This window comes from Thalassophryne amazonica, chromosome 15 (genome assembly GCF_902500255.1).
Source record: "Thalassophryne amazonica chromosome 15, fThaAma1.1, whole genome shotgun sequence".
NCBI classification, from domain to species: Eukaryota; Metazoa; Chordata; class Actinopteri; order Batrachoidiformes; family Batrachoididae; genus Thalassophryne; species Thalassophryne amazonica.
In genome coordinates this window covers 74,909,860-74,937,209 of record NC_047117.1, presented here as the reverse complement: position 1 = coordinate 74,937,209, position 27,350 = coordinate 74,909,860, and the positions used below count along the sequence as shown (strand labels likewise).

General features: G+C 40.0%; 1 protein-coding gene across 11 annotated transcripts in view; it reads left to right on the top strand.

The window, feature by feature from the left end:
- LOC117525661 (teneurin-3) overlaps positions 1 to 27,350 on the top strand; it is a 564,186-nt gene that overhangs the window by 529,677 nt on the left and 7,159 nt on the right. For all 11 annotated transcript variants that reach the window (XM_034187585.1, XM_034187583.1, XM_034187580.1 and 8 more), the window contains 10 exons: positions 4,546 to 4,743; positions 8,130 to 8,189; positions 8,496 to 8,840; positions 10,178 to 10,422; positions 15,227 to 15,408; positions 15,984 to 16,186; positions 19,333 to 19,443; positions 19,546 to 19,688; positions 19,867 to 19,991; positions 21,948 to 22,078. In XM_034187585.1, the coding sequence (XP_034043476.1) occupies positions 4,546 to 4,743; positions 8,130 to 8,189; positions 8,496 to 8,840; positions 10,178 to 10,422; positions 15,227 to 15,408; positions 15,984 to 16,186; positions 19,333 to 19,443; positions 19,546 to 19,688; positions 19,867 to 19,991; positions 21,948 to 22,078 (1,743 nt within the window). The remainder of the gene's footprint in view (positions 1 to 4,545; positions 4,744 to 8,129; positions 8,190 to 8,495; positions 8,841 to 10,177; positions 10,423 to 15,226; positions 15,409 to 15,983; positions 16,187 to 19,332; positions 19,444 to 19,545; positions 19,689 to 19,866; positions 19,992 to 21,947; positions 22,079 to 27,350) is intronic.

Sequence of the window (27,350 nt, the reverse complement as noted above, 5' to 3'; positions counted from 1 at the left end):
CTAATAGTTAGAATTTTATTAGCAAAGAAAGTCATGAAGTCATTACTAGTTAAAGTTAAAGGAATACTCGGCTCAATAGAGCTCTGACTCTTTGTCAGCCTGGCTACAGTGCTGAAAAGAAACCTGGGGTTGTTCTTATTTTCTTCAATTAGTGATGAGTAGTAAGATGTCCTAGCTTTACGGAGGGCTTTTTATAGAGCAACAGACTCTTTTTCCAGGCTAAGTGAAGATCTTCTAAATTAGTGAGATGCCATTTCCTCTCCAACTTACGGGTTATCTGCTTTAAGCTGCGAGTTTGTGAGTTATACCACGGAGTCAGGCACTTCTGATTTAAGGCTCTCTTTTTCAGAGGAGCTACAGCATCCAAAGTTGTCTTCAATGAGGATGTAAAACTATTGACGAGATACTCTATCTCACTCACAGAGTTTAGGTAGCTACTCTGCACTGTGTTGGTATATGGCATTAGAGAACATAAAGAAGGAATCATATCCTTAAACCTAGTTACAGCGCTTTCTGAAAGACTTCTAGTGTAATGAAACTTATTCCCCACTGCTGGGTAGTCCATCAGAGTAAATGTAAATGTTATTAAGAAATGATCAGACAGAAGGGAGTTTTCAGGGAATACTGTTAAGTCTTCAATTTCCATACCATAAGTCAGAACAAGATCTAAGATATGATTAAAGTGGTGGGTGGACTCATTTACATTTTGAGCAAAGCCAATTGAGTCTAATAATAGATTAAATGCAGTGTTGAGGCTGTCATTCTCAGCATCTGTGTGGATGTTAAAATCGCCCACTATAATTATCTTATCTGAGCTAAGCACTAAGACAGACAAAAGGTCTGAAAATTCACAGAGAAACTCACAGTAACGACCAGGTGGACGATAGATAATAACAAATAAAATTGGTTTTTGGGACTTCCAATTTGGATGGACAAGACTAAGAGTCAAGCTTTCAAATGAATTAAAGCTCTGTCTGGGTTTTTGATTAATTAATAAGCTGGAATGGAAGATTGCTGCTAATCCTCCGCCTCGGCCCGTGCTACGAGCGTTCTGGCAGTTAGTGTGACTCGGGGGTGTTGACTCATTTAAACTAACATATTCATCCTGCTGTAACCAGGTTTCTGTAAGGCAGAATAAATCAATATGTTGATCAATTATTATATCATTTACTAACAGGGACTTAGAAGAGAGAGACCTAATGTTTAATAGACCACATTTAACTGTTTTAGTCTGTGGTGCAGTTGAAGGTGCTATATTATTTTTTCTTTTGAGTTTTTATGCTTAAATAGATTTTTGCTGGTTATTGGTGGTCTGGGAGCAGGTACCGTCTCTACGGGGATGGGGTAATGAGGGGATGGCAGGGGGAGAGAAGCTGCAGAGAGGTGTGTAAGACTACAACTCTGCTTCCTGGTCCCAACCCTGGATAGTCACGGTTTGGAGGATTTAAGAAAATTGGCCAGATTTCTAGAAATGAGAGCTGCTCCATCCAAAGTGGGATGGATGCTGTCTCTCCTAACAAGACCAGGTTTTCCCCAGAAGCTTTGCCAATTATCTATGAAGCCCACCTCTTTTTTTGCATAATAAATACATATTATTATGCAGTTTGGGCATTACAGTCTTAAAACCTATGTGCTCCAATTCACAGTTCCCTCTGGATGTGCATTCAGCTGGCTCTTAATGACATCATGCAGCTCGTCTTGATGTCGTCACAGGAAACACTGCTTGAAACAAAATTAGCTGTAAAAGTGATATTTTCCTCAAAATTCATAAAAGTATGTCAGTAACACTGTCGAACATATGGTACACTTTTCCTGTCCTTTTTTAATTTTCAGTATATGAAGTATAATAAGTATTAAGTATCCGGATTAAAATCACTTCAATTGCATTTATTTTGGAATATATTTTGAATTTCAGGGGTGCCAGTAATTCTGACCAAGAGTGTAACAAAGGCCCCGTAATGTTCCACAGCTATGGGCCCCTTCACACATAGTACGAATGTGGCTGAATTGCGCATGAAGCAGGAATCGTATGCAATACATGTAAAATCGGAGCTGCCTCCAACGCCTCGTACACCTGTTGCTACAACTATTTGCGCACACCAGCAACTGAAAGACATAGTGTGCCCAGTCCATCTCCCTGCGGCAGGTGTCGGCCAATTCCAGGTGACAGACACAAACATCTAACACCGCTTGTCTGACACTTAGACAAAGTGTGGCCATTCATGCTGTTAGCACGCAAACAGTGAGCAGATAATCACTTTCGAGCTGGCCCAGCTGCTGGCACTGTGTTACCGCTGCGACAATGCTTGACACCTTCGCGTGCACAAAACCATCACAGCGGGATCATTCACGCCTGCCCGTCGGCTCGACGTTTTTGTGGTACGCTCATATGAGTTGTTCCACTGTAATTTGCCCTGATTTGTACTTATTTGTACTATGTGTGAAGGGGAGAATAAGGAAAATAACGCTTTACAAACTTGATTTTGCACTCTGTAAAGTAACAAAGCTAAGTGCTGTTCACATTGACCAAAGTCCTCCTGGACACCAAAAGATTATTTTAACTGCTGACTGTTTCTTGCACATTAGATTCTGCTCAAGTTTCAGATTATTATCCATAACTGCACTGTAATATGGGTTCCTAAGGCGACTGTAAAAGTGAGCGCCAGTTCTTTTAAATTATTTGATGTCACACTGTCCTCAATCATCCACCATCAAGATATCAAAATGTTAGTATTGGATGCAAATATTGTAAAAATCTACAATACTCAGTACTAGTACTCAGTTAAACTTTCTGACACTTATAAAATGAAATACATATACAGTTGTATGCAAAGGTTTGGGCGCCCATGATGATTTCTATGATTTTACTTTGTAAATCATTGGTTGTTTGGATCAGAAAGTTCAGTTAAATATGTCATATAGCAGACAAACACAGTGATATTTGAGAAGTGAAATGAAGTTTATAGGATTTACAGAATGTGTGCAATAATTCTTTAAACAAAATTAGGCAGGTGCATAAATTTGGGCACCCCAACAGAAAAAAATACATCAATATTTAGTAGATCCTCCTTTTGCAGAAATAACAGCCTCTAAATGCTTTGTATAGCTTCCAGTGAGAGTCTGGATTCTGGCTGAAGGTATTTTGGACCATTCTTCTTCATAAAACATCTCAGGTTTGTTGGTTTCTGAACATGGACAACCTGCTTAAAATCACACCACAGATTTTCAATAATATTCAGGTCTGGGGACTGAGATGGCCATTCCAGAACGTTGTACTTGTTTGTGCAAAGTGCACGGTATAGTTGAATGATGCACAGAGACACTGTCTGCTGCAAGATCATGTGGTAGGGCTTTGGAGCAGAGCTGTGGGTTGACTATGACTGTTCTCACCATCCTTTGCTTCAGCTTATCTGTTTTTCTTGGCATGCCACTTCGGGCCTTAACTAGTACTGTGCCTGCGGTCTTCCATTTCCTCACTATGTTCCTCACAGTGGAAACTGACAGCTGAAATCTCTGAGATAGTTTTTTTGTATCCTTCCCGTAAACCATGATGTTGGACAATCTTTGTTTTCAGGTCATTTGAGAGTTGTTTAGAGGCTCCATGTTGCCACTCATTAGAAGAGATGTAAAGAGGGGAAACATTTCCAAATGGCTCCCTTAAATACCCTTTTTCATGATCGGATTCACCTATGTAAGGAGGTCAAGGGTCAGTGAGCTTAACAAACAAATTTTGTGTTCCAATAATTAGTGCTAAATGTATTCAAATCAATAAAATGACAAGGGTGCTCAAATTTATTCACCTGCCCAATTTTGTTTAAATAATTATTGCACACTTTCTGTAAATACTAGAAACCTCATTTCACTTCTCAAATATCAGTGTGTTCATCTGCTATATGATATATTTAACTGAAATTTCTGATCCAAACAACCAACGATTTATAAAGGAAAATCATGAAAATTACCAGGGGTGCCCAAACATTTGCATGCAACTGTAAGATTATATGACAGTATATTGTAGAACAATATATTGTAAATAATTCCTGTGTCAAATGCATTGTTTAGATTTATTTGCTCTTTTAAAACACTACAAATATACACAGAGCACTATGTTTGTCTTCGCTAAATAGCTAACATTAGTTGGCTGGCAATCTCCCCCAGGGGCTGCAAATAAAAAAAACCTGCTTAAAATTCAAGAGGAGTCGTCTAACTCTCCCTCTATCATGCAGAAGGAGATTTTGCATAAAGGCCAGCGGGGTATAACCCCTCCAGATGGCAGAAAAAAATAAAGATATTCATCCAGTAAAAGCTGATTAAAGAAAAAAACATTGACTGCAGCGGTGCGTCTGATTTCTCTATTTGAAATGTCCCACTTGTAGTTTCAGGTGTGTTCTGTTGGTGACCGGGATCTGTACCCATATGCATGTTGAATCAGCAAAGTTTAAACTATTAACTGGTTTTCTTTTTCATGTCTTCTGTCCTTTGTCTCAGTTTTTGCCTCTTTATTGCTCTCTCTTGTTTTTCTTTCTTCTCCTTCCCTCTCTTCAGTCAATGGTTCTTCTGCTGCACAGCCAACATCAGTACATCTTTGACTACGACTCAGGGGACCGTCTGTCAGCTGTCACCATGCCCAGCGTGGCTCGGCACACCATGCAGACTATCAGATCCATAGGATACTACAGAAACATCTACACCCCCCCAGAGAGCAATGCCTCTGTGACTGTGGACTACTCTGAAGATGGACAGGTGCGTGCGTGCGTGCACATGTTTGCAGTAAAAACAAATTGGGGTGAGGCTCATTACTTTCAGTAGGCTCAGGCTTGATGGCAGACACAACACTGAGCCAATAAATCCCAATTCATTTGAGGCCTATTTAAAGGGGTGCAAAGAGATTGGCTTTACAATGTCTGTTCGATACGGCTATGTTGCAGTCTGAACATAACAGCAACCAATCAGAGTGGCATCTGTCTTTCCTTTTAAACTGGAGTGCACCAGGTTTACAGTGCTGTGGTATCAAAAAAGTAGAGGTAAGTGAAGCAATATCTGGTGTGTTACTGAGTTAGTGCCAACCTGTCAGTGCACACAGCAGACAGTGGCCACCAAAGCTCCCTGAGATGAAGCCTGCAGCAGCAAGTGCACATATCAGTGATATGCGACGACTCTGAACTTCCATGGCTGGATATTAATATTGTCATATTAGTCATCATATGTGTTACCTGTACCAGTAATTTGTGTGCACATGACACAGAGAGCAAGGGACAGTTCTATCATTAAAATAGTTTTTTTCCTCCTTCCTGCTTTGTTTTTATTCTCCTCCTGCAGTGGCAATGAGTATGCGTCATACTAGGTGCGTCTGACTGTTACATAACACCAGAGATTAGACCAGGGTTTTGCTGGTTTAAAGTGCCAACACATTTTAGTGATGGACAATATCAGGGCACTAGCTCTTTGCCCGATCACACCTCACTTTTAGACAAAATGGCAAATGTGTAAAAATGACAACTGCATCATGCAGAAGCAGCAGTGACACTTATGCTTTAAGCCAAGCAAGTCATGCAGCATCTCCATTGTCAAAGGCCAACTGACAGGTGAGCAGTTCTACATCAGCGATGAGCTAATTCCAACAATCTTGGAAAAGCCCATCAAGAGCCTTGGACGATGGTACAACGCAGACCTTAAAGACACCTGGCAGCTTGAGCAACTACGGCAGGATACAGCTAACAGCCTTGAGCAAATCAACAACACTGCACTACCCGGAAAACTGAAGCTCTGGTGTTACCAGTTTGGGCTGCTTCCAAGACTCTTGTGGCCATTGACCATGTACGAGGTTTCAGTTAGCCATGCCAGTCGACTGGAGAGACTGGTGAATTCTTATGTGAGAAAGTGGCTCGGGCTTCCCAAATGCCTCAGCAGTGTTGGTCTCTACAGCGACGGAGCTCTGTCATTGCCAATTTCTAGTCTGGCTGAAGAGTTCAAGTGTGCCAAGGTGAGGCTGAACATGTCCCTCACTGACTCCCGGGACCCGGTGGTGAGAGGCATCGCTCTTACCCTAGCAACAGGGAGGAAGTGGACTCCAGCCACAACAGTACTGCAGGCTAAATCTGCTCTTTTCCACCGTGATGTAGTGGGCTATGTCCAACAAGGCAGAGGAGGCTTTGGCCTTGGAACTGTAAGACGTCTCTGGCAAAAGGCATCTGCAACGGAACGTCGAACCATGGTGATAGAGGAGGTGCGCCGACAGGAGGAAGCAGCCAGATGCCCCAAAGCCATAGCACAAGCTAAACAGGGTCGCTGGACGAGGTGGGAGGGTGCAGAGAAGAGGAAACTCACATGGAGCGACCTCTGGGGCATGGAAGCTAATAGGCTGAGCTTTATCATCCGTGCTACATATGATGTGCTGCCCTCTCCCACAAATTTGCAGCTATGGCTTGGAAAGGATCCATCTTGCCCCCTGTGCACAACCCCTGCAACACTCAGGCACATTCTGGTTGGCTGTAGGACTAGCCTCACTCAGGGCAGATATACGTGGAGACACAACCAGGTCCTCAGATCTCTAGCCGATAAAATCGAGTGCAAAAGGGTATCCATCAATGCCCAACCTGTTAACAACCAGGATGTGAGCCGACAACCTCTATCGTTTGTCCGGGAGGGGGACAAACCAAGAGTTAGCCTCTCAAACCCCGATCTGACCCCAATGAGTGCAGCCAGGGACTGGCAGATGCGAGTTGATCTAGATCAGAAGCTCATTTTCCCCCTGGAGATCGCAACAGCCACTTTGCGACCAGATCTTGTCCTCTGGTCTAATGCCTGCCGCCTCGCCTACATCATGGAACTTATGGTTCCATGGGAAGACGCTTTCGAAGAAGCGTACGAGCGTAAGAAGCTGCGTTACTCCAACTTAGCAGCCGAGGCAGAGGACAGAGGATGTAAAATAAGGGTGCGCCCGGTGGAGGTGGGGTGTAGAGGCTTCGTAGCCAGGGAGCTAGGGAGCTCGGAATCAGGGGCCAGAAGCACAGACAAGCCATCAAGGAGCTGGCGAACACTGCAGAGAGAACGAGTCATTGGCTGTGGCTGAAAAGGAGTGACCCCACCTGGGCTGCTAGGGCAAACATGTAACAGTGGGACACACACCTGGGCTTGATCAACCTGTGGTGGGCCTGCCTAAGCAGAGGGTGTCTTGTGATAAATGGCCGAAACACCCTGTGACGCTGAGGCACACAACTGATGATGTGTCCCACTGGGAAAGCCTGATGGCAGCCTTTCACCAAGAAGTCCTGAAGTAAAAGCGGTGCAAACATCAGGGATTACAACATCTAGTCCTTATAACGAATCTGCCATTTTTGCTTGGTTCAAATGTTTATAATGTAGGTCTATGAAATGATCAAAGTCAGCATTTTTATTTACGTAATATGCAAGTTGCAAATTGTTTTAAGATAGTACTTTACACATTTTAATGTCTTCTTGTTTTTGCGGCTGAAAATCCTGCACCAAACTGAATGACACCATGTTTCACAACATTCAGTGTCGATTTTTAGTTCCATGATAACTGTCCTAATAACAACTGTTCTGTCCCAAAATAGTCAACAGCACCACCTACAGGCCATGTGTAGGGAGATAATGGAAAATGTATTGGTTATGTGGTCCTTTAAAGATTTGGTTGGAAAACTGCTGATGATCAAAATCAAGCTAGCCATTTTTTTTTTGTTGTTGTTTAAAAACTTTCTCTATTTTGATGATATGTGGTTGCATATTCATTTAGATTCATGTCTCATTGGAGAATAATCATTTAAAAAAAATCCAAACCTGGATCTGGCTGTGTCTTAAAGGCTTTCCACAGTTTTCAACACGTTTTCTAAAAATGTATTTAAATGTTTTGGTTTATTCCTCCAGCTATGTGGCAGACAAAGCACAACCCAAATGTCAGCTATTTGGCAAGAATAAAAACAAATCCCCCACCAGACATAAAAATAATTAAACCAAATTTGAGTGAGGGTTTGAAATCTGTTCAGCATGGAGCAGCCTGTATCTCCATTTTGATCCGTTTGGAATTTGACAGATGGGAAAATGGGGGGGGGGGGGGGTGAGTTGGAATCTTACGGAAAGCTTAAGTGTCTTTCTTTGTGTCCTTCCAGCTCCTCAGAGTTGCACATCTTGGCACCGGTCGCCGTATACTGTACAAATACCGCAGACAGGTAAACAATATTCATAATTTATGTTGCGATTATTATCGCAACAATTAATATAATTAAGTGCTACACGTGTTAATGTGCAAGTGAAGACAGACTTTTGCAAAGCAGTGTGTTTAGATATGTTGGTATGCTTGTTTCTACTGTATGTGGACTTGAAATATGTAAATTACATTGTTTAGTATTTTTCTTTTATAGTCCAATAAAAGCAGTTAAATATAATCATGGTAATTAATCAGCCCACTTATAAATACACACATGAATAGGGATTATTTCTGAGTCCAATGAGATGTACTGTGTTTGTGTCGACAGAACAAACTGGCAGAGATCCTGTACGACTCAACGCGCGTCAGCTTCACTTACGATGAGACCGCCGGCGTCCTGAAAACGGTCAACCTGCAGAGTGAAGGCTTCATCTGCTCCATTCGTTACCGTCAGATCGGCCCACTGGTGGACCGGCAGATATTCCGCTTCAGTGAGGACGGGATGGTCAACGCCCGATTTGATTACACCTACGACAACAGCTTCAGGGTGACCAGCATGCAGGCCGTAATCAACGAGACACCACTTCCAATAGATCTCTATCAGTTTGACGACATATCAGGAAAAATGGAGCAGTTTGGGAAGTTTGGAGTTATCTACTACGATATCAATCAGGTAATACCGGACTGGCTGTGCTTAAAGTTTTACTTGAATGTCTGATTTCAAATCTTACATGTATTTCAATTTGTTATTTTCCTTTTAAGTGCAAACTTATAAGATGAGATATTTTGAAAGCAGCATGTAGTGAGAGAAAGAGCGAAAGTGTTTTCTGTTCTACTGTTGACAATTATTGCGCCCTATTGTGAAATGTAATTCTTTCTTGCAAGCAGGAAATAATAATGACTTTATTTATAAAGCACTTTCGCAGGAATCAAATTGCTTCACAACAGTCAGCAAGAAATTGGAGACCACAACAAACATAATCACAACAGATTTTAATAAAAAAAATCTACATTTAAAAACCTACAAAAAAAAACAAGACTAAAACCAGAAAAATTCACATACACACATACACCACAAATATTCAGTTTCAGTTTCCCAGCCATTGTACACATCTTTTAGCTGGAGTACCTCCTTTACTGCAGTTTCTGATAGATGAAGTTGGATTTACAGCAGTGAAGATTGGTGAAAGTTCAAACACAGTTCAGCTACTGTGGTTTTCACTTTATTTGCAAAAACAAGCAAGTGAAACCAAACTTTTCTTCCAAATTATTTAAATGTGATTACATACTGATGCAGAGAAATAAGCAGAAAAATACACCTCATGAATATTTAGTGGGAAACAGCTGTAGTTTATCATTGAAATACCGTTTGTTTGTTTTTTAGTGAGATTGGATTATCCTAGCATCAAAGCGTAGCTCCATCACCTTATGAACTAGTAAATCTTTATTTGAGGTCAGAGTAATTTTATAGATAATATTTTAGAAATATTTCTCATAGGAACACACAATATTTAATTTAATTTAACCTTTATTTAACCAGGTTAGTTCCATTGAGATTGAGATCTCTTTTGCAAGGGAGACCTGGACAATAATAAAGTTTCCAATTCAACGAACCTGCATGTGTTTAAATGTGGATGGAAACGGGAGCATCAGGAGGAAACCCACGCAAACAAGCAGAGAACATGCGAACTCCACAAATAAAGGCCACAGCTGGGACTCGATCCCATGACCTTCTTGCTGTGAGGCAACAGTGCCATAAAATATTAAAGGTTGCCTTTTATTACTGACAGTACTTTCAAGTCGGCCGTTCATCACTTCTGTTTTATCATGACTTCATTGGTTTAAGATACATATCATTTTACACTTTAAGATGTTATCTTTTAAATCTTAAAACTCTCCTTGGGTGGTGTTGTAATTTATTTCAAAGTTGATTTCATACAGTGAGGTAAATATACCCCATTGTAGAGAGTAAAGTGTTGAGTTCTTGAACTGGTCTTCTCTTTATCTCAGATCATCTCCACGGCAGTGATGACCTACACTAAACACTTTGACCAACATGGCCGCATTAAGGAAATCCAGTATGAGATCTTCAGGTCTCTGATGTACTGGATCACCATTCAGTACGACAACAACGGCCGCGTCACCAAGCGTGAGATTAAGATCGGTCCCTTCGCCAACACAACCAAGTACGGTTACGATTATGATGTTGATGGACAGCTACAATCAGTCTCTCTGAATGAGAAACTGATGTGGAGGTAAGATTAAAATGTTCCCGACAATTTAGTACAGTTACCTGATAACATGAGGCTAAAACAGGAATGCTAATCACTTTTTGAAATTTCTAAGGCGTCATTTAATTTATTTAATTAATTTAGCTTATGAAAAGTCACTTCTAACAGGACTTTAACCTTGAAATTTTTTTTCCAAGGTAAAAATTTGTGGAATTGGAAACTAGTGTTGGTGTGGTTTGCGCTATATGAGTGCGGTGCTCTAGTCTTTTAGTTTTATTACCTACTATAATAATAATAATGCTACATCCAACTGGGATCTCTAAATAACACGTTTGACTAGGAGGTATGAACAAAAACGGTACCAGAAGTCAGAACTCAGTATCTCAGAAATAATCCTCAACCTCCGACCTCTGCTTTTTACATCACTGCCAAAATGATTTTGGTCAATCGTAGATTATAATCTTTTCTTGATGGACGGAGAATTTCAAGAAGATTATGCTGTGCAATTTGCTCCCCCTGCCTTCCCCCTGCACCCTCCAAAAAAAATTTATTTTGTTATTCTTCATCTTTAAAACAGTGTAGAGTGTTTTTAATTCCACAGTTTGGTAATTTAACATACAGGAATTGTAAATTGACATAGTTTTGAATTCCGACTTCCATTCATGAAGTGTATCAAACGCAGCAATTAGCGTTGATGTTTCAAAATGACTAGCCCGTTAGCTAAGATGTAGTTAGCCACTCAGTGTTTACATTTAACCGTAGTTTTATTTTGACTCTTACAATTTATCTTTGACATTTGTTTGCTATTAAACTTGGCTTTATTTTTCAAATAGACCTTAGCTAAGTGTGTTTACCATATTTATTAACTGTTTATGACATTTAATTGATCTTTTATGATGATTTCATGCTCGACTGTTACACATCAACAAGATGGTGCATTGTTTTGTGCCAGATTGCCCCTGAGTTTGAGTGTGTTCATGCTCTGTGGTTGCACAGTTGAAGTGCACAGATGTTAACTGGTGGCTCTGAGTTGCCTGTAGGTGAGAATGTTAACGGCTGTCTGTCAGTGTGATATGAATGGTGAAGTGAAAAGGTGCTTTTTACTGGAAAAGCATTAAACCTCAGTATTCTGTGGCTTTGACAGAAAGTAACAAAACTAATTAACCTTGACTGAAAGGCTTAGAATTGTGACACACTGTTTTGAAAAGCCCCCTCTGGGCACGAAATATAAAAGTCTGACACTGTGTTGCCTGTTTTATCACATTATGCATTCTTAGTCTTTCATATGCTTCAGGAAGAATAAGACTTCTTTAAAAAAAAGATAAAATGCTATGAATAGGAAGCTCACAATCTGAAGAGATATGAAGCCTCCTCTTCAACCTTTGCTCTACATTTCTATTCATTTCTCACCACAATGACATTAAACACATTGGGACAGTTTGGTGAATTTCCACCCCTTAAAAACAACTCCTACCGAACATCGAGTGAGGCCAAAGAGGTGTGAATAATCAATAAAGCAATCCTCCTTGGCCATCCGCTTCATACTCCATGAGGACCCCTAGAACCAAAGGGTGCCGCCATTTTGACTGATCACATGTGATCCTTCTGACTTTTTGGGTTTTAAGCAGGAGGTGTCAGAAAAGTTACCATTGCCTCATTGCCTCATATACCATGAGGACCCCTACAACCAAAGGGTGCCACCATTTTGAATGGTCACATGATGTGATCTAAAATAGCATGGGGGAAGAAAATCAATTCGGTCACTGCAACGTCACTTCCGGTTTGCTTCCGTGTCAGATCAGTCGCCGGCATGACAATGCATGGCTGTTGACATGTCTTACCATAGAGATATAGTGTGTATTTGGGAGTGGTATTCTCTTTAATTCCAGATTTAAGTAATTATTTGTTTGAATTTAGTTATATTTCTGTTGCTGGGACCTTAGTGTGGCCTTCAACTATTCACAGGGTTTTGATAATATCGCCAGGGGAGTGATATAAAACTAAATTAATAGCAGCAGGACTTGGCATCTTGTCTGTACCAACTCGAAGCTGGATCATGGAAAAATGTTCTTACACAATGGCCAGATGTTCAGTATCCTGATATTTCGGGAGGTGAGGTCTGGGCTTCAGACCAGAGGATCCTTGGTTCAAACCCCAGCCTGACCGGAAAATCACTAAGAGCCCTTGGGCAAGGTCCTTAATCCCCAAGTTGCTCCCAATGTGTAGTGAGCGCCTTGTATGGCAGCATTCTCACCACAATAACAGTTTGGTGAATTTCCACCCCATTGTAGCAGTGTATGCGTGCTTCTGTGTGAATGAGTGAATTTGAGGCATAATTGGAAAGCACTTTGAGGGTCTGATGCAGATGGAAAAGGGCTATATAAATGCAGCCCATCTATTCCTACCTTATCGACACACCAGGTATTTTTGAAAGTAATTTGTATTTTATATCATTTATGTCATTTATACATTGTGAACTGCTAGTCTGCCCCAGGACAGGCCGTACTGCTGATTATTAAAGTAACCCATGACACTGACCATTGTGATGCATAATTCTTTTCGTGTGTCATCATTATGCTTTATTTATGAAATACTGGCCTGTGCTGAGGAGGGCCATGCTACCCAAATATTGCATGCTATGCTTTGTTTTAAATATCGTGATGGATTTTAATTTTCTTTCTCGTTTTGTTGGTACAACCCACTGCCTGGCATTGCCCAGGCATTTTAAAAAACAAACAGTGGCTGAAATGTAAAAAAAACAAACCTTGCATCTAATTCAACTGTCTGCTACTTAAAGATTCAGCCAGCTCGATTATTGTCACGCCAGCTGGTGTTACTAAGCACGTTCCTAAGACCTCACAGAGTGCCGCCCAAGTGCGACCAAGTCAATACACCAAAAATGCGTGTTGGATTTCAAAGTAAGTAGTGCGTAGTGCTGAAATTGGCCACTTAGCACACCAGTCATATTTCTGTTTGCTGTCAACAGAAATATGTGACATTTTGAGCCCACAGTGAAACAGGAAATGTCAAATGTTGAGCACTTCCTGGCATGGGTGGAGCTAGAGCAGAGGCCAGGGTTGTGCTGAACTCCCCTCAAATCTGATTGGACACAGATGATTGACACGTCATGGCACAACATGTCTAGTTGAAAAGAGCTGCATTTTGAAATCAGTGAGTCATATTGACTGCTCGGTTCTTCCTGTCCAGTTGTTGGTGCTGTGTACCACAAAAAAGTTCTAATCCACCTTAGTAGAAGAGGAAAAATGTTTGACTCAGATTTGAACTGAACACATCGTTTGAACCATGGACTAATACTGACACCAAAGTTATATTGGTGAGTAAACGACTGTATTTTATGCCAGAAATGAGGTCCAGGTTGTTAAAAGCGGCATTTCTCCTTTAATTTGGGTTGCCTTATATATGCATTTGTCTCCAGTGATTTTTTTTAAACAAGCATGCAGCTGTTAAGTATCCTCTTAATTTTTCTGCCTGAAGGACTTAAATAACCACTTACCTTTGCTCTCTGAGTGACACTAGGATGATGCATTTCACTTAAAAATACACATGCCACAGAGTGTTTCTCAACTGTGCTCAAAAGTATTGGAACACTTGGCATTTCACACATTTTAATTTGTTTATGTCCTTTCAAATACAAATAAATAAATAAAGTTATCTTCCTTAAACTTAAACTGAAAGCAGATGTCTACAACCTGATAAAAATTAATGAAAAATATAAAATACAGCTTCCTGATGAAGTGATGTAGAGGAGGATTTTCTTAAAAAGAAGACCTGAAAGTTCAGCTACAATTTGACAGAAAGTACATCTGAAATGCAAGCCTAGATTTAATGCTTTGGTGAAAGAAACTTTTGTATTTCTTCATAATTGATGTAAATAAAGTCCAAGATATATTCAGTGAATCGGAAGTGTTCATATTTCCATTCCCTGACTTGTCTGAAGAAAACTGCCAATAAAACTGATTATTATTTACAGGTATTATCAGGTTTTAGAGATTTGCTTTCAGTTTGAGTTTGAGGAAGATAATTTTTGAATTTTTTTATTCTTTATACTTTTTGTAATTGAAATGGCATAAACAAATTTAAATGTGTGAAATACCAAGTGTTCCAATACTTTTGGAGGGCACAGTATGCTAACCTTATGATGTGTGCAAAATGAGTGTGGTATTATTACTGTTTTGTTTAAGAATGTTTAATTTTCACTCTTGCTGCACTTTGTGTGAAATCATGGTCATATCGTATATCATAGTGATATGACAATACTGAGATACAGTAATTTGACCATATTGTACAGCCCTACTATCAGCTAGCTGAAAAGTTTGAATATTAATTTACATCTACATAAAAAATGCTTAAAGTGGCAGCGGGTTAAGAGGGCTGCAATTAGGGGGTTTGTGGGGTGGAGCCCCCCTGAAGCTGAAAGGCAAAAAAGAAAAATGCTTAAAAAGGCGGAGGGTCTGGGGGGTCTCTGCCCCCACAGAAGCTGAAAGGTTTTAGCCATGCTAATGTTCCCCTGAAGCATTTACTCAAAAAAAAAAAGTCTGAAGGGCCTAAATGACATGGTGAGATGCTGACGCTCGTTCATGTCCGTGACATATACATATTATTACATGTGAATAAGCATCATTACAGTTGACCTGCCTCCAAACTAACATCAAAAGCCAAGTGAATGATACTTGGCTTTTGAATTTTTTTATTCTTTGGTGATTACTACCAGTACTATGTGTCCTATCTGTTGGCTGCACAACAGATTGCCCCATTGGGGATAATAAAGACACCTTGATACCTTGATGTACATGTGATCACCTTTCAGGTATAACTATGACCTGAATGGAAACCTGCACTTGCTGACTCCTTGGAACAGCGGGCGGTTAACCCCTCTACGTTACGACCTGAGGGACAGAATCACTCGTCTGGGAGATGTTCAGTACCGGCTGGATGAAGACGGCTTCCTGAGACAGCGAGGAGCTGAGATATTTGAATACAACTCTAAAGGTGGGAATTAACACCGCGTGTTCTGCAGGAACTTCTACCAGGATTCATTTAAATTCCAAATGATTTATTCAGTAAAGTTTGAAACTGTGGTAGAGTCAGTGTAGCAGTCAAATGTGGCATAAAGTAGAAAGTATGGAGGCACAGAGAGAGACTGTGGAAAGAGATGACTTCATAATAAATTACTTCTCAGCCTCCACAGTGAGTCCTTAGTTTAAAAATATTCTAATAATGGTGGAGGAAAGGATTTAGCAGCGTGACAAAAGTTCCCACAATAAATAATTGAGCCGTTAAGTAAAAAAACAGTAAAGTGGTTCCACATTCTGCACACACACACACACACACACACACACACACACACACACACACACACACACACACACACACACACACTGCATCAACTGAAGCACAAATGCGTGTTAATGTTGCAAACCACTTCTATAGCCAAACTTTCAGTTTCGGTTGTAGTGCACTTCCAGCAGAGTGATTTTCGATTCTGTCTTGGTACAGATTAGCATATGGTGTACTATACACCTTGTTTAACTTACTCTGCATCTTTCCTGTCATTTCTTCTGCAGGTCTTCTAGTTCGTGTCTACAGCAAGGCAGCTAGCTGGACCATCCAGTACCGTTACGATGGTCTGGGTCGCCGAGTGGCATCTAGGAACAGCCTCGGACAACATCTGCAGTTCTTCTACGCCGACCTAAACTACCCGACCAGGATCACCCATGTCTACAACCACTCCAGCTCCGAGATCACATCGTTCTACTACGACTTGCAGGTAAGTGGTCCTTTCACAAATGCTGATATTGGTGCTAACTGATTGGGCTTGGAAAGCTGATCACCCCTAATTATTATTATTATTTGTGTACAACTTGGAATGTAAATGACAAAACTTTTTTTATGAATCTTTATCAGACTTTAACTGCTTACGGCATTCAGGTGACTTTATACTCAAGGTGCTGCCAGTTGCAGATTGTGTATCTGGCACACTGCCATTGTCTTATCATCGCTTAAATAATTAATGAAGTAATTACAGTCAGAGGAGATCTTCAGTCTTTTGCCTTCCATTGGCCAAAGTAAGCATCACCTTCACTGCTGTGAATGATCAATGTCAGGCGACCAAGATGAGATTCTCACTATTTTTCCTGATTTTTACTGGGAAATTAAACTGTATACCTTAAGCAGACCAATAAAAATGTGCTGACAAAATGCATTTTGCGGGTGGCCTTCACTGACAGCCAATATTTAGTATTTAAAACAAAATGCAAATATCTGACTTTCAAAATTAAAATCCAACTATTATCTTCACAAGCAAATTTCTGAATAGTCAATTACTCAGGTCGGACTCTGCTTTGAGCAAAGAAATACAGTAAACATTTTAAAAAGGTGTACTTTAAATGCAAAAGTTAAGGAAATTAATTAAATGTTCAATTTATTGCTATTTTATTAATTAATTTTAAAAAAAAATGTGAACCAAGCCTGTCATATTGGCATGTTTTTACTTCTGTTGCTTTTCAGTTCTTATAGGAATAATGAAATGGTGACGCTTCATGACATTTACTACTCCGATTTCAGAATTTGTAAAATTATTTCAAGGGATTAATAATCAGATTGACTGGCTTTTTAGATAATTTAAAAATTTCTAATGCACAGACATTCTTCCATCAACTCTTTTAGTTTGCGTCTGAGTTGATCGTTCATCCCTCAAATACCAGCTGTCTTCTTAACCAAATTTTTACTTTTGTTTATAAATTAAATAGTAGGTCTGTACTTTTTAAGGCATATTATCTGGTAATAAGAAAAATGTAAGGAGCCATTGAACTGGTGCAACCTCTTTCTGCAGGAGACAACCTTTTAATTCCAGTGTTGCTGGCCCATTAGTGTGCATCAATCTTGATGATTTTAACTGGTTTCAATAATTACCTCGGCTATGCAAATGTCAAAGAAATATGCCGCAGGAACAACAGGATTAAAAATGCTGACTGCACACATTCAGAATACTGTGTTCTAAAACTGCCTTTAGAACAAGCGTTATTCTAATGATGTCCATCAGTGCTGGTGCACGTAATTTAAAGATTCACAAAGCTCAGAAATGTGAACGGAGTCGGAATTTCTGCTGAGGCGTCCACTCCCCGGTTTAACTGTTTATCCCTTGGTGACTTCCAGGTTTTGTTGGCACCTGTACTTTCACACATACCAAAACAATTTTATGCTTCATCATTAACAACTGAAATAAGTAAATAACACAGCTCTGCTGCCACCTACTGGACAACACGTAAAATTAAGAAAAAAATCTACCTAATCCCTTGACAAGTGACATGAAAAACTATTGACTCATTCAGCGTTTTAAATAAAATACATATTAAAGCATGACTGTATTTCCCTTAACATTTCTTTGTTTGCAGTTGGACATGATAATACAGATTTAAAGCTGGTATCAGCTCATAATCAACATGAAGAACACATCTGACATGAAGGCTTCATGTTCCTTTGCTCACTGCGGTGGCTGATACAGGCCACAACACCTCCAAATTAAAACAACCCAAGCAAATACAATAAATAAATAAACACCTGCATGAATACGCTGATGTTATAAACTGAATACGCATGCTCAGTGGTGCAAAAATCTCACCCAACTAAGTGTGAAGTGCCACTTCCGCCATCAGCTTGGAAGGCAAAGTATTGTGACAGTATAGTGTGAAGCGTGTGTTACCAATCAGAAAGATCTTATTGTTCCAATTGTCACATCTGCAGCACATTAAATAGACTTTCCAACCTTCTGGGGGCAAGTCACAGACATTTGCTGCAATGTTATCCATAGATTCAGCCATGTCCGTGTAGCTTCACGCGGAGCATGCATGTCCGAGAACTGCTCACTGAACGCTTTGTACCCCAAGGCATTCCATGTGAGCAACTTCTGGAGTATTTTTTGTGCACGTGCCAGACAGTGAACATCTACAACAGGTAGTTGCATCAAAAACATCAAACACAAGAAACACAAACACATATAACCTACAGTACATGCAAGGACTTAGTTTGATAACATACCTGCTGCAAATTCACACGATGCACACACAAACACAGAGCTCCAAAACACAACAGAAGTACTGTACCAACAACACAAGAAATTTTAAGTTTAATGAATCATGGTGCTTCATTCTTTAGCTACCTGATCAGCAGTAAACGTATGTATTCACTTGATTGATAACTTTACTCTTAAGATAGCTATATTTTTATTATTTTATTTGAAATGCATTGAACAGTAGAAGTCAGTTAAAGTTCTCCAGGCAGGAACCTCTTTTTGTGTTGCAAGTACCTCTGTTGTGTTGTTGAGCTTTCTACATTTTTGGATGTGATGCGTGTTGTGAACTTGCAGCAGACACGTTGTCAAACTGTTATATGTGCTGCATGTTATACTGTATTTGTATCCTCTATGTTGGCAAGCATTGCAACTACCTGTTGTTGAACTGAAGCAGATGTTTATTTTTGTGTGTGTGTGTGTGTGTGTGTGTGTGTGTTTACTGTATTTGTTAGTAGTACCTTGTTTGGGAAGTATTGTGTCCTCTCTTGCCCACCGTAGCTCACCTGTGGTTGTTTGTGAGTTGCTTTTGAACTTCATGTTTAAATTTCATTTAAAATGCTCAGTAGAAAAATAAAAGAAATCTTGTACATTGCCATTTGAAACGCACTGTTCCTAGGAATGTGCAGCACAACGTGAGCCAGAGATGGGCTCGTTTTATTGTGATAACTACAGTTAATGAAAGTGAAGCAGAGTTAAGATCCACAATAATTCAAAAGCAGTATAATTCTTCATCATCTTTGTGTTATTACTTGTGGAGAGTATTTCTAAATTACAGCGGCAAGAATAAGAAGCATCATCATAATAGTTGTTCCACTCAGGTGATAATGTTTATTGTTGCACAGGGCCATGTGTTTGCGATGGAAATTAGCAGCGGAGAGGAGTTTTATATTGCATGTGATAACACCGGGACCCCATTGGCCGTCTTCAGCAACAACGGACTCTTACTTAAACAGGTATGTGCGTTCAAACTCAATTAAGAAACTGTTTAATTGCGTTGTGTATTTCAGTCATTACACACACTTACTCGTTCTCTCTCTGTGTGTATGTTTGTACAGGTGCACTACACGGCATATGGTGAGGTTTATTTTGATTCCAACCCAGACTTTGTGCTGGTAATTGGTTTCCATGGAGGCCTGTATGATCCGCTGACACGACTGCTGCATTTCGGTGACAGAGACTACGACATTCCTGCTGGGAGGTGGGCCTTCTGTCAGTTTAGCCATTCAGTTAACATACAGAGGGTCAGTAAGTCAGCAGAAGAGCTGCTGACATGCACGGGGGGGGTTGCACATCTTCATTTCTGCCTGTCTCAGCCCTTCAATCCTCATTAGCAGATGCCACTAAAGCTTTCTCACATCTGCTCATTTGTCGTTAAGGTGGACCACTCCTGATATTAGCATGTGGACCCGCGTAGGTAAACACCCCCAGCCCTTCAATCTCTACATGTTCAGAGGCAACAACCCCATCAGCAAGATTCACCAGGTCAAAGAATATGTCACAGGTAACAGCAGTGTCTTTCCGGAGAAAACCAATCTGCTGTCATCATGTACAGAATTTTGTTATTTGTTATCTGGTCGGGATCACAGATGTCCCAGTATAGACCCTCTTGCCAGCAATTAAAGCAAAGGTGTTCCCAGATCAGTTGGGGATACATCTGGTGCTACTTCTCATTCAAAATATTAATATAACCACTGAAAGACATCATTATCGTGCCATGAACCACTTAAACTAAATCCTGAGCAATGGTTCTAATTGGAGCTCCTGGATGCGAGCATTGCCTTTAGAGGTGACACTGCCCTTAAATTATAAATAAGAAAACAGTGGTCATACTTACCTTGACCTGTGTCGCTGAGTCCAACCCACAGAGCCGTATATAAGAACGAGACAACACAGTCGCAATGCTACGTACGTGACGCAAATGTGCTGTCATGGAGAGAGAGAGACGTCATTTACCAACCGGGCAAAATATTGACAAAGTACCCGGATGTGAAATGTTTTTGTGTGCATTTTCAATGCGGAAGTAAATACGTGAGTGAACACACACAGAAAAAAGCTTGCACAATACGTGTTAAAATATCGTTCTTACCTAGATATTGAGCCAGTAAAATTAATCTACATTAAATTATGTAAGGAAAATATTAAACTTACCCCGACAGCCACACATTCCGAAATATTAGTGTTGAAAGTTTACATGGATCCGATATGTTCCAGCTTCCAAATTTTGCAGAAATAACAAGGTGCAATATCACGATACAATCCAGACTGGGCACACAGGCCGCATGAATTAATTTCACATGGTAAATCCATTTTGTTATCGTACTGAATTAAGTCAGGTTTGAGTAAAATTCCATTCCAGGTAGTTTCTAAATCCTCAGATTGGGCATAGGCCCTTCAGAAGTTACAGTAAAAATCCAGTAATCAATTCTTTTGCAGATGATTATTCATGAGTCACATTTCATTCCAGGCACTGCCAAGCAATATCGTATATACGTGGTATACAACTTCATCTTCATGCATTGCACAGGCATGACATTCTGCAAGATCCACCAGTTTATCATCCAAAAGTCACAGAAAAAGTAATAAAAATACCCCAAAATACTTACTTAAGGAAGGAGATGTCTCACTTCTTCCTCCGGTTGTGTCATTGCAAACATGTGCAGCTTTCCGGCATTTTCCAGCTGTTTCTTGACAAGATATATGGGCAACATTGGTGTTACTGTATTACATATAACAGTAAACAGGCTGTCAAATTATGTGCGCATGCATCTCAGCGCGACTGCTCTCTCTAGTTCTCATATACAGCTCTGTGATCCAACCTCACACTTGTGCAAGGCGCAACAAATTTGACCGCAGTCCATGAAGACCGTGTGGAGTTTTTACATTCACTACAGTTCACAAGGCCAGAATGGAATTGAAATGGCACCCAACAAGAGTAAGAATTCAAACAACCCAATGCCTCCCCCTGCCCAACTGATCCAAGGTCTTCATGAAGTGAACTTATGTATGATGTCCCCCCCCCGGGTGGCCACAGTTGGAATTGCCAAGGTTTCTCAACTTATTCTGCCTTTAATGATGTAGATGATAATAAATAATAATAATAATAATAATAAAATAATTTTTGGGGGCTCATTTTGATAGACAGTGGAAAGAAAATATGTGTTGTGTAGTATGCACCTTATCCTTTAGAACACCAGTGCTGTAAACTGTCAAAATTTGCACAGACAGTCACCTACTAAGGTCATATAATTACATTATATTTGAAAATAAACAGCGACATATGCGCATTAAAGTTTCCAAAATAATTTGTATTTGATGATGATACTGAAATATAATTATAGCATAACAAACATCTCTAACACATCACATTTATGTTATGAGTTTTGTAATGTGTGTTATATTTGCACCAGTTGACCTCCACACACTGGTTTTGTTCATTTATGGTTCTCATTCTGTCTAGATATCAACATCTGGTTGGTTACGTTTGGATTCCACCTCCACAACGCTATTCCAGGATTCCCCATTCCAAAGTTTGACCTGACGCAGCCGTCACTGGAGATGAAAAAGAGCCAATTGTGGGACGACCTGCCTGTATGTATCTTTACACTAAATTCAACAAATAAAAAGGTCAAAAGGTTACAATTTACAGACAGCTTACTGCTGAATTCCTGATCTAAATCATGCATTGAAAATTCAGCTCAAAACCAAGTCTCTGTTGTGAAGCAGCATAAAATGCTACTGTCTACAGCACTTACAAAAGTAAGACGTAAAAATTAAATGTAATCATGGTTAAACTTAGAGGTTGTTTTGTAGGAGACACATTCATCCGTCTGTTGTAGTCGAGTTAGTTCCCTGTGAATTCTCAGTTTTGAGAGTGAGCTGTGAAGTCCAGGGGAAATGGAGGGTTCAAAAGTACTTCTGCTAAAGCAAAGACTGATTATCATACTGAACTCAACATTAAAAAACTAGAACTTCAGAACATTTATTTGCATTGCAAACACACCAGCATCAAACACCAATACCACACAGCCAGGATCAGCTGTGTTCTGGTAACAGAACTGTGGCTGTATTTTAGGAAAGCCTCTTTAAAAATAATACAGTATTGATTTTTGTTGTACTACTGACGGTTTTGAATTGCAAAAGTCTATTTTCTTCAACTTCTGATTGTCTATGGATCCCTTTCAGCTGGAGTGTCTTGTCCATGTTGGTTTTTGTTTTCAAATCTGACATAAATGTCAGTCACCAAAGCCAGATTTTCACATCCTACGCCCACTACAGACGATGGAAAACAACTAGTCATATCAAGGGTTACAGCAGAAACATTAAATGATGGACACAGTAACTTTGCATCACATGGTCTTCTTGTGGATGTTACCACAACCCTGCTGCATCATAACAGAGACCTCTGAGCTGGTCTATGCCACTGCTACAAAAACCATATGGAAATGTTTGTTCTTAAGAACTTAGAAGCCTCATGAGAAGAAGGTTGGAAGATAAAATCAAAAAGGCCCACAAATATGTTAACCAGCTCCAAGCAGTGCAGAATGGTAGGATGAAAAGTCCCGGTTGAAGACGTGTTGGGTAGATTGCCAAGCAAAGGCATGCAGCCAGGGTGAAGAGAGAGACAAGAAAAGAGAATTGGGTACTGCAGTCTCGTTTGAGGGTGGGCGCTAAAGAGGTTAAACGAAGGAGCATAATTGTACTTCTGGAGACAGCCCTCATCTGTCCCCATCAGAAACATTTGGGCAAATTACACGACATGATTTGCAGTTTGTTTATGACCCGGAGCTCAAACATATCAAGGCGGTTGTGCAGGCGTGAGCCCACAGCTACTCTGTCAAGGTGTGTAGGCTAAAACTTAATGAGACAACCTCTCCCATTTGCCTTGTCTTCCTGTCTCCACTGGGAACCGAAAAAAACGGCACATTTCGCGATTGCTTCTGTGATTGAAGATGGAAAAAAAAAACAGTTCACCAATTTTCTGTTAGAAGTGATGTTGTGTTTGTGCAGGCTGTCCTCAGAAGTGGTCAAATACAGCAATATCACGCAGAGGTCCAAACGAGATTGTGATTCCCTATTGGACAAACTGTCTCTTTGTCAAAGAACCAGTCATTCAAATCCACCCAGAGCTGGAACCAAGTAATTGTGGAGGGGGGACATGTGGTACAAAGAGGCATCACAGGAGGCTTAGACTCAGTGGCTGGTGTACCTGAGAGGTGACCACTGCAAGGTCACAGAAAAACAACCAGCCACCATCACAGTGGTGGACAGCAGCAAGAATCCAGCAGCAATACATAAATTCTGGGCAGCACAAATTACTCAGATGTTAACATCAGTGCCTGGTTTCATAAAGCGGTCTAATCTTTTACTCTGTTAAATTTACTGAGTCAACTAAGGTTAGTCGCCCAACATTAGCTGTCTAATCGTTTCACATCGATGGCTAAACTTGTAGATTAGCCGTTTTATGTTAGTCGATGCCCAGGAGTGCCACTGCCAAGACACACCTCCAATGCGAGTTTTGTTTACTACTGGGTTGGATTTTGTTTACTTCTGGAATATCATCTGCTACAACCATGGCGGAGGCGAATGGAAGCGATATCGCTGCTGAACCTCGGCGTCCGGAAACATTTTCAATGAATTATTCCGGTCCCGGGAACACCCGCTCCCGCCGTAGGGCTTTCCTTCGTCCCTGCTCCATGATAGCCACTAATTTTTGAGGTAAGACACTGAAGTTTTGTTGACTAAAATAAGATTAGCCTCCTCTGTCTCCTCTAAAAACTTCAGTCAGCTAACACGAAACTGCAATGACTCAATCAAAAGATTAAGCAAAAAAATGTATCAACTCAGAGAGTTTAGTCGACTAAACAAGGTTAGACTGCTTTATGAAACCGGGCCCATGATATAACACTGATTGACTATCGGGTCCAAACCGATCACAAACAATCCCAAAAATAGTACAACACCATCAAACTCCAAGCCAATGACCTGCTTCTCCTCAACATGTCAGTTCCTTTCAAGCTTCACGTGATTAACCAAAGCAGAAACCTGTTAATATACGAGTAACGCTCAGATAGCGCACAAAATCTGGGTCGACCTTAATTTCTGCACAGTAGAAATGGATAATAACTACTTTTTTTTAAACAGAGACCTTAAAGCATATCAGATGTTGGTATTTAAGTTTGAAAATGATTGACATGAGCCTTCATGCACAGACGTCAACAAAACAAAAATATATATGAACACAATTATGCATGCTTCATAAAAAATTTCATAAACAAGAAACTGGGAGCAAAGAAGAAATCAAAGCACAAGAAAACAAGAAAGATGTTGATATATTCATATATGTAAAAGATGAGGAGGAAGTGGAGAGGAAAGAGGAAAATGCAGAAGGAAATGGAGCGAATATGACGAGAGGAAATGAGAGAAGAAAATAAGAGCCATCCAGTGAAACTGCGTCTTTGCATCTCTTCCAGCTCAAAACTCTGAGTCCTTCTTCTCTTAGACTCACTGACTTTACGGTGGTGCTGTGAACAACAAACGGCAAAAATCTCTTCATCCTGAAAACAAAACACCTCACTGCGGACACACATAAATAAAAAACAGATGTGAGGAAGATTTAAAGAGAAGTTTGGACAAAATAAGATGAATCACACAGGAAGGGTGAAAACCTTGACTGACTGTCATCAGAAGTGTGAATCTGTACTTTTGTCATGGTTTCTCTCACCAGGAAGTTTCTGTTGATCTGCTGAGTTTGTGCATACACACACACACACACACACACACACACACACTTTACTGGGTTTGGATAAAAAGACTTTTGGTCCTGTTTTAGTTTACAGATACAGTGATGTGAAAAGGTTTGTGCACGCTTGCACTTTTACATGTTTGAATTCTTATGACATAAAAAAACAGTTTTTTATATTACAATTTCTAAAATGATGCCCTTTAAACTCACAGTGAAATGTAATCTCAACATCATTATTAAAAATTTAAAAGCCAAAATGATGGTGTGCATAACTAAGCTTATTCTGCTTATTCTATAGTCTGACAAAGACAAATATCAGTGGTCAGTCTTTTCAGTGGGTTCTCTATCAGGTTGTGGAAGCAGAATTTCCTTATTAAAAAATTAAATACACATTCCAATGTGTATTTAATTTACACACAGCAAAGGTTAGACTTTGTGGAGTTAAAATTAGTATGGACGTACCCACAATTTAAGTCAACATCAGTATTACACACAGTCGTATTTACAACATGCAGAGGGTGTTGTTTTCACCCTTGTGTAGAAAAAATAATTAAGACTTTTGATCCAATCTGAACCAAACTTATAAGGAGTAAAACAAGGACAGAATGATTTGATTTTAAGAAAAAGTTGTTAGAAGTCAAGGTCACAGGCAAAGGACAAAATCTGGGCTCAGTGTTCATATATATATATATATATATATATATATATATACACTCAACAAAAATATAAACGCAACACTTTTGGTTTTGCTCCCATTTTGTATGAGATGAACTCAAAGATCTAAAACTTTTTCCACATACACAATATCACCATTTCCCTCAAATATTGTTCACAAACCAGTCTAAATCTGTGATAGTGAGCACTTCTCCTTTGCTGAGTTAATCCATCCCACCTCACAGGTGTGCCATACCAAGATGCTGATTAGACACCATGATTAGTGCACAGGTGTGCCTTAGACTGTCCACAATAAAAGGCCACTCTGAAAGGTGCAGTTTTATCACACAGATGTCGCAAGATTTGAGGGAGATAGTCAGAATGGCTATTTTAAGGTATTGTTAAAGGTGTGTCTATAGCCCCTATTAAACGCTAACATGACCTTTGACCTTTGTCAAACTCAATGTTATAACAGTTAAACACAAACCTTGGATTATTGATTAAACAAGGAGGAAAAATTCCTGATTATTTTTTGTCTTCGATGCTTACGTGGTAAAAACGGTCACTGTCCAAATACATATGGACCTAACGATTTGAGGGCAGAGAAGCAGAAAATCTTCAACCGCTTATCCAGGATCGGGTCCCCTGCTAAAGCTGTTGCCCTCATGACCCGATCCTGGATAAGCGGTTGAAGATTTTCTGCTGCTGTGCAATTGAATCTAAAATTCTGCAATTTTAAAGAGAATCTTAAAAAAGGTATAACACTGTACCAAAAAAAATATTTCCTCCTGCAAAAACAGCACAGCATTCAGTACTCTGGACTCTGAATCCAGCATTTAGTCTTATAATTGTATTCCTCAGTGTAGAACAACGTGCATGACCCAGTTTAGTATAATTATATTCAGAAAATGTCCTAAGTTATTGAAGAATAACAAAATGCTTTCAATCGGACCGGGAGTGACATGTTTAGCCGCATGTTCTCCTTGAATTGCTGGCTGTCTGAGTGGTGTCCAAAAAATGAGGTGGGCTTCATAGATAATTGGCAAAGCTTCTGGGGAAAACCTGGTCTTGTTAGGAGAGACGGCATCCATCCCACTTTGGATGGAGCAGCTCTCATTTCTAGAAATCTGGCCAATTTTCTTAAATCCTCCAAACCGTGACTATCCAGGGTTGGGACCAGGAAGCAGAGTTGTAGTCTTACACACGTCTCTGCAGCTTCTCTCCCCCTGCCATCCCCTCATTACCCCATCCCCGTAGAGACGGTGCCTGCTCCCAGACCACCAATAACCAGTAAAAATCTATTTAAGCATAAAAATTCAAAAAGAAAAAATAATATAACACCTTCACCTGCACCACAGACTAAAACAGTTAAATGTGGTCTATTAAACATTAGATCTCTCTCTTCTAAGTCCCTGTTAGTAAATGATATAATAATTGATCAACATATTGATTTATTCTGCCTTA